The 8,452-nt window shown below is 40.3% G+C and overlaps 1 protein-coding gene across 2 annotated transcripts; it reads left to right on the top strand.

Annotated features, from left to right (window-relative positions):
- On the top strand, window positions 584–6,284 carry SERPINA7 (serpin family A member 7). Of its 2 annotated transcripts, none has more exons than XM_021079495.1 (5): window positions 584–629; window positions 2,575–3,210; window positions 4,272–4,545; window positions 5,266–5,413; window positions 6,012–6,284. In XM_021079495.1, the coding sequence occupies exons 1-5, from the start codon at window positions 623–625 to the stop codon at window positions 6,207–6,209; spliced, it is 1,263 nt and encodes a 420-aa protein (XP_020935154.1). In that variant the 5' UTR covers window positions 584–622; the 3' UTR covers window positions 6,210–6,284.

Genomic DNA, 8,452 nt, shown 5'->3' with positions numbered 1-8,452 from the left:
TCTTCTTGGCTCCTCTTTTGGATTCCTGTGGCATAGGGAATAGCACAGGTGATTTCAGTGATCAGCGGACAGATCTGGTTTCTCCCTGAACAGACATAGATGTGTACAGCATCAGAAGTCTACAGTTGGAAGCTACCTTTGACATCATCTCCTCTAAGCCAATGCATAAGTCATTTAATTTCTATAGTACCCATTAAAAAGGTTCACTGAGCCTCTGTCCGTTGGTACCTATCCTTCAAAAGACAGCTGATCCCAGAACTGTGATGGGGAAAACAGTCTTTTTCTTGCTGCCTCTTGCACTTTTATCCCTGGTCCTCATCCTGCCTACTGAAAAAGCACATTTCCTAGTATGAACATGAACCCTCCCAACTCTGACAATCCTCTTCCTCTTTTGTTATAGATGAAGGATGTGACAGTAAAACAATCATTCAAAGATCCATCCTAATCATTTTTCACTTTTTTTTTTTTGGCCTTGGTTTTGTACATCAGCTTTGAAAATATAATCCCAGGGCTAATGCCTGGGGTTAATGAGTAACTAAGAATGCTCTACTTTTGCAATACAGGGCACATTATAAAAGTGGAAAAAGTTAGCTTTCTGAGAGATGCAAGTGGCTTCTTGGGCATGTATTGTAAGTAGTTTTTTTTTTCTCTTTTGGAACTTTGAGCATCTATATCAGCAAGTCAGAATCCCAAATAACTACGTGCTCCAAACTCCTAGCTCTAGAGGCTAAGGTCTAAGTGGTAATTTACCTCCTATTAGCCAATGTGACTTTTTTAAGAAAAAGAACTTTGGTGAGAATGTGGAGTTTGGATAGAGGTGTAAAAGTGGGGGAGGGGGGTTGAGGTGGGAGAGATTGAAGGCAGTGTGACTTGCTAGGAGGTGGTGAGATAGTTCAGTCCATGAACTGAGGCAGTGGCAGCACAAAGGGATAGAAACGAAAACTTTTGAGAGGTATTTAGATGGTAGAAATACAGGGCATCATAATTCATTAGATGTGGGGAATGAGAATGAAAAAGCCCCTAGGATGACTCCCAGGTTTCCGACATGGGAGCCTCAATAGACAGTGGCAAGGAATGACGATGAAGAGGCAGCCTTGAAGAACAGGGAGATGACATGTTTGCCTTTGGAAACTGAGATTTCCAAATTGAAACTGAGGTATGTGTGGAACCTTCTGGTGGATATGTGCACTAGACAGGTGGACAAATGGCAGGAACACAGGAGAGCAGTCTACACTACAGTGTGTAGTATTGTGAAATGGCAGTTCATTTCCTTCAAGTGGATGAGATCACTCAGGAATAGAATGGAGGGCTAAGGGAGGAGTCCAGTCCTGACTCAATCAATTTCTTCCATCATATCATTCATGTCCATGGTCATTGTATCCCACAGCTGACTTCCTTGCTCGGTTGCATTGTACTCTTCCAGGCTCAGAGAATCTTACGTCATATTTTCTGACTTCTGCTCTAATAATGAAAAAATAACATGAATGACTTTTAAGAATCATAGCATTAGGTGGCTTCCCAGAATGTGGGTTCCTTTTCTCTTTCACACCTCCCTCTTGGGAATGCTAGTCCGGTCCTGATTCCTTTTCTCACTCTCTCTTTTTTTCTTTTATTCTACCCAGTTATGTCAACAGTTTATTGCCCTTTTTGGAGGTTTAAGTTCTGCCAGCATTCAGTTGATGTTCTGTGTGAGTTGTTTTACATGTAGATGTGTTTTTTTGATGTGTTTATGGGAGAAGGTGAGTGCGACCTCTTACTCCTCCACAGGAGGAAAAAAAAAGGTTGTATTGGGGGAATAACAATTAAAAAAATAAATAAAACTTAACTTGGAAAAAGATAAATAAAAATAAAATTGCTTATTAAAAAAAGAATAATAGTGTTAAGATGACTTACAACTTAGAAATGACCCTTTAGATGATGCTCATGGTGGGAGAGATCTGAAATGCAGAAAGTTACACTTTCATATTTCTGTTGTTTAGAAATGCTCTTGTGACTTCTATGTGTTGCATGAATATATTAATTATCAGCTCGTGATCTTGTATATAGCTCCATAAACTACCACTCTTCCATTTCAACTAAACCTATCTTGTGAAAATTATTCTTTTTGTCTTTTATCCAAGGAAAAGTACTGGTATTATCTCTTATAGATTTTTATCCTAAGAAAAATGCCAAATAAAAAAACCCAAAAAATTCTAATCTACAAAATATAATGTCAAGAGAGGGAGCTAATTTTATCTAAAAGTTCTTCCCTCTCTAAAAAGGCTGACTGTGGTTCAAACAAATTCAATTTCCATAAATTCAATTTACTGTCAGAGTTTTCATATGTCTCTATTACATCTGAATGGCAGTCCTTACCTTTACTTCTGTGGCCCCAGCAAGCCACCGATTCCTGCTCCTATTAGATATGTCATCAGTTTTTCAGGGGAGAAAAGCTTCCTCACAGACCTTGGGGAGCACACAATTAAATATTTTCTATTGTTTTACTAATTACAATGAGAGATTATTATGTGTTTCTGGTTCAGAGTTTTCATCCAGCTAATATCTCCAATGGTTCTCTCACCTCATCTCTTATAGATTACCTCCCTTCCAAAATGCCACTGTTTCTCTATATGGTTCTCTTGGTACTTGGGATTCATTGTGTACAACCTAACATCTCTGAAGGCAAAGTAACCTCCTGCCTTTCCCCTCAACAAAATGCCACTCTCCATAAGATGTCATCTATCAATGCTGACTTTGCATTCAACCTGTACCGGAGGTTCGCGGTGGAGACTCCAGATCAGAACATCTTCTTTTCCCCTGTGAGCATTTCTGCAGCTTTGGCCATGCTCTCCTTTGGGGCCTGTTCCAGCACCCAAACTCAAATCCTGGAAAGCTTGGGGTACAACCTCACAGAAATGCCAATGGCAGAGATCCAGCAGGGCTTCCAGCACTTGATATGTTCACTGAATTTTCCAAAGAAGGAGCTGGAATTACAGATGGGGAATGCCCTCTTCATTGAGAAGCAGCTGAAACCACTGGCAAAGTTCTTGGATGATGTTAAGAACCTTTACGAGACTGAAGTCTTTTCTACTGACTTCTCCAATGTTTCTGCAGCTCAGCAGGAGCTTAATAGTCATGTGGAGAGGCAAACCAAAGGAAAAATTGTTGGCCTCATCCCAGACCTCAAACCAAACACCATCATGGTCCTGGTGAACTATATTTGCTTTAAAGGTGAGGTTCTAAGATGTCCATTTCTTATTCAGTGTTCCAATAATTTGGTGGGGTGCTGGGTGGGGGGGGTCTCATGGTGTCTTCTCACTTGGCAGCAGTAGGTGTCCCTCATACCACAGTGGCCTGTCCACTGGACATAGCTGTGTGTAGTTTTGAATCTCCCAGGAGGGACACATAATTCTATGGATGAGCCCAGGAAGTTTATGGGGATAGGGCATTTTCAGAGAGTTGTGTTATGGACACCCTGCTCACATCTAGCTAGATAATTATGGTTTCCGAAAGAATTGGTGAGGTGGGGTATGCACTTGGCAGGTAAACAAAATCAGGTTTAAACCTTACCTTGACCTTCACTTGCTGTTCATTTTTGGGTGCATGTTATATAAACACTTCTATCATGTACAACGTATCCACTTTATACTAAGCACAGTGCTACATGTGTGGTTTATACACATAGTCTCATCTAATCTTCACAAGTGCCCAGGTTCACAGTTAATAAGTTTCAGAGCTGGTATTCCCACCCAGGTTTGTCGGATTCTACAGCTGGTGCTTGTAACAACAAGAATCATGTGACTCTTTTCTGAAGGTGCTGTGCCCAAATGATTTCTCCTGGTTCTACAGCACATGTCAGCCACGTTTGGTGGAGAAGTGAACGGTTCTTGGCCACAAATCAGACACTTGTAGACGGATAAAACGGCAGAACAGATCTGTTGTCTCATTTCACCCTGTGTGTTGGATGTGCTTATACCTTTTTACGGAAGAGGAAACTGTGGCTCTGGTGGGTTTGGTGTAAGTACAGTGGTTTTGAACACAGACAGAACATCTGTTAAACATAGAGTCCAACAGTCCTGGGTGTGACTCCTGGCTCTGCCACCAGCTACCTGGGAAACCATGTATAGTTACTTTCTCTCTCTGATCCTCAGTTACTCATTTGTAAAACTGATTGACAGAAAGTACCTGCCTCTGTGGTGGTATTAATTACTAGATTAGATGACTGATGGAAAAGTTCACATTGGAACTATATTGGTTTAAAACAAACAACCCTCTTCTCTTTGTATTTTAAGCCCAGTGGGCAAATCCTTTCGATCCGTCCAAGACAGAAGAGGGTTCCAGCTTCTTAGTGGACAAGACTACAACAGTGCAAGTGCCCATGATGCACCAGATGGAACAATACTATAACCTGGTGGATACAGAGCTGAACTGCACAGTACTGCAAATGGACTACAGCAAGAATGCTCTGGCACTCTTTGTCCTTCCCAATGAGGGCCAGATGGAATGGGTAGAAGGGGCCATGTCATCTAAAATACTGAAGAAATGGAACCGCTTACTGCAGAAGGGGTAAACAGCTTAGATGATGTGACAAGTGGAGGGTAGGCATAATGGCACAGATGAGATTGAGTTCAACAGAAATCCAGAGGTAGAAGAATCACCCTGAATTATTTAAGAGCTGTGCAATGACCACTGAAGTGTAGTGAGAATATACTTTTTGCCAATCCCTTTGCTGGGCACTTTACATACTTTGTTTCATCTAGGGACATCAACAAGCTTCCAAAGGATATAGAATCATTGGCGTTCTTCAGATGAAGAAATCAGGAATAGAAAAATAAAACAAGCTATCCAAAGTCAGTCAGATAGTAAATTGATGCCTTCCCAGAGGCCAGCTGAAGCTTGGAGGAATGGGTAGGATATCGAAAGACATTGCATACTCGGCTGGAAGTGCTGGGTGGAAAACCAGGAAATTTCCCTGGTACTACCCATTGACATTCATGCCAATGCCACCCCTCAGCCTTAGTGAATACCCTAGAGATGTTTCTCTTTTATTATAAAAGGGTCACATCTTTCAACATCCATAGCTGTAGTCCTACATGGGCTGAACCAGCGAGCATTCCTTCCATGATAACATCTGAAGTTTTCATGCCACATGTTGACCTGCATAGCAGTGTTTGTCAATACCTAAGAGAGGAGCAGAGTCCAATACAATACCGTGGAGACAGAGAGGGAGGGAATCATGAGTTTGGTATGCTGATAGTCATGTGTTTCCTCCCTCTTTCCCCACAGATGGATTGACTTGTTTGTTCCAAAGTTTTCCATGTCTGCCACATATGACCTTGGAGACATTCTTCTGAAGATGGGCATTCAGGATGCCTTTGCTGACAATGCCGATTTTTCTGGACTCACAAAGGACAATGGTCTTAAACTTTCCAATGTAAGTTGGTAGATTAGAGTCATTTAATGTATGAGGAAGGGTCATTCAGAGGCAGTGAATTCATCTCTCTCATTTAATCAGTGATGATTCTTAAGTCTAGAGAGGCAGAATGACTCCTCCTACGCCAGATTCACTCCAGTATCATTCTTATTAGCCCCAAACAAGTCACTATACCAGTTACTTCCATTCATTCCTGATCTTCATGTCCTAAAATGATTATAGAAGAACTTATATATGTATATGAACATATATATATATATAAACATATATGAACTTATATATGATTATAGAAGGATCATTAGAATTGACTCTGATAAGATACAGTTCTTGAGGGGATGGCAGGGGTAGGGAAAGCTTAAGGAGTGACTTCTAGGGGAAGAAAGCCATGGAGAAAGAGGCGGTTCCTTGACAGCTAGCTCTAAAATCACCAGAGATTCATTAACTACACTTAGACGAGTGTCGTTCATATTCTAGCAATATCAACACAATACAGAAAAGGGCTAGCCTTGTCCTTCCTTCTACTTCCCAGCTTCAAAACTGTTCCAAAGGTATTTCATGTTTCTTCAAGGGATCAGCAGTGTATGTTCTCCTTTCATAGGCTGCCCACAAGGCTGTGCTGAACATTGGTGAAAAGGGAACTGAAGCTATACCTGAAGTCACATTCCTGAATCAGCCTAAGATAACTCTTCTTCATCCTATCATCCAGTTTGATAGATCCTTCCTGTTGTTGATATTGGAGAAAAGCACCAGGAGTATTCTCTTTCTAGGGAAAGTTGTGGACCCAACAGAAGTGTAGTTGGGAAAGACACCATTGACTAATTGCGTGTGCTTATTGCAATGGGAAATAAATAAATAGTATGGCCTGATGTGATTGATGTGGTATTTGATGTGCTTTCCTTTGTGCAGGGGTGGAGACTGGACCATAGCCGAACTACCCTGGGTGTGAAAGAGGCCACTCTTGTGTTCAGATAGTCAATGAGTGACTCATTACCTAAAACACAGGAAGGTTACATATCAATGTGTTCCTCTTTGTCAGAACCCTCCCCCCACCACGACCCCAGTTAGTTAGCTCCAAGGAATTTTACGGAACTGACTAAAGCTTTTGTCATCTGCCCTCTTGGTGAATAGTTTAAATGCAGGTCAGTTCCTCATACCCTATTATTCTAATAATAAGTCCAATGAATATAAAACAATGTAAATGCAGTGGGTTATATGTGTATATCTCCACTCCTTCCTTCCACCCCATCAAATTGTTCTCTGTGTTCTTGCCAGAACTGTCATTGGTGGGTTATAAAAAGGTGTTTTCATCACTACAGGGTTGAGTCACAGACTGGGAGCTACTGCTAGGGATATGGCTTTTTTGACCTAAGAAGCATGGGACAAAAGAACTTCACTGTACAAGCCCACCTCACCCCTTAAAAAAAGCTTCATTATCACTAATTTATAAGTTGGAAGTGGAGAAGGAAGGTGATTCATTTATATTATATCTCATAGCCCTTTCTTTTCTGTATTCTAATCAGACTCCTTTCCAAAGGTTGTACACATGTCCCACTTGCTCAAGTATAAATCTCTAGGTTAGTCTCACTGAAGTTTGATACCTCCCTATCCTCAGATCCTTTGGTAACCTCCCCTTGTCTGTACATACCATTCTACTCTCATACACCAATCTAGACTTCGTTTCAGTCAATAAGTATTCAGAACTCCAGTATTAGAATTCAGTACACGCAAATAGTACAGTGACTATTAATCATAAGGTGTCTAAAATTCTAGCTTTTTTTTGCAGATATTGTGCATCTATATTGAAATCAGTATGTATGTTTAGAGAAGTATGTAGCCTGCAAACATTCTAATGTTTTATTAGGCTCATTTGCATGGAGGTTTGCTTACTCCTGGTATGGTTTACATTTTAGTGTTATAGATTGGAAATTGGAATCCCAGAGAAGAAATGAGATTCGTAGCACAGAAGAATCATTGCTAACATGGGGTTTGATTTCACTGAAGTTACATTACAACCTTGGTTCTGCTACTTATATTGTTTTGTGATCTTAGACAAGGTACCTAATCCCTGCACCTTGTTTTCCTCATCTGTAAAATGGGAACACCAATAATATCCATGTAATCAGGATTTTGTGAACATGATGCAAAATTTGTAATGTTCTCATCACAGATCCAGGCAACTGATAAAAAGCCTTGTAAATATTAGTTGTTATTCCTATTGGTCAACATTAGCCTAGTGTTGGAGCCAAGATTGTAGTATGGGTCTCCTGTTTGCAAATTTATATGCTCTAGCTCAGACCCTACCTCCAGAGGCCTGAGTAAATGCCATACAGTCCTACCTGAACCCCCTCAAATGAGTTGGATCAGAGGTTGTTCTGGGAGGAATATCAGTTTTTCTGGGGGAAAATTGGGAATTACCAAGACCCTGTCTTTCAAGCAGTTCATGTATCTTGTTAGAGAATAAACCTCATTCTATCATTCATTCCTGCCACCAGATCATGAAGGATTATCATTATTTACCTTATAAATCTCAGATCATTCTAGCAAACTAGGAATAGAAGACAACTTCCTTAATTTCATAAGGGTTAACCATAAAATACCTCTACCAATATCTAACTTAGTACCGAAAGTTCACTGAAGAATTTTTACTAAATTGGGAAAAATACAAGTATTTCTCTATCGTTGTTTCTATTATACATTATACTGGAGGTCCTAGTGAATGCAGCAAGATAAGGAAAATAAATAAGCATTATAAAAAACAGAGTGAAAAGAAGGGAACAAATCTGTTTATACAGAAAAACCAAGAAAAATCTGTGGGACAAATGCTTACAACGAAAGGGAGAAAACTTGTTAGGGACAGGATACAGAATTGTAGTGGCATAGACTGCATGAAGTTCATCAATTCTGTTTTCCTTTCTCCATTGTAGTAGAATCCTAACCACAAGACTTCCCTGATATATTGCATTTCCTAGACTCCTATACAATTAAGTGTGCCTAAGAGACTAAGTTCTCACTGATGGAATATGAGTGTAGGTGGTGTGT

Source organism: Sus scrofa, chromosome X, assembly GCF_000003025.6.
Source record: "Sus scrofa isolate TJ Tabasco breed Duroc chromosome X, Sscrofa11.1, whole genome shotgun sequence".
NCBI classification, from domain to species: Eukaryota; Metazoa; Chordata; class Mammalia; order Artiodactyla; family Suidae; genus Sus; species Sus scrofa.
The sequence above is the reverse complement of the archived record's forward strand: the minus strand, read 5'-3'. Positions and strand labels throughout refer to the sequence as shown.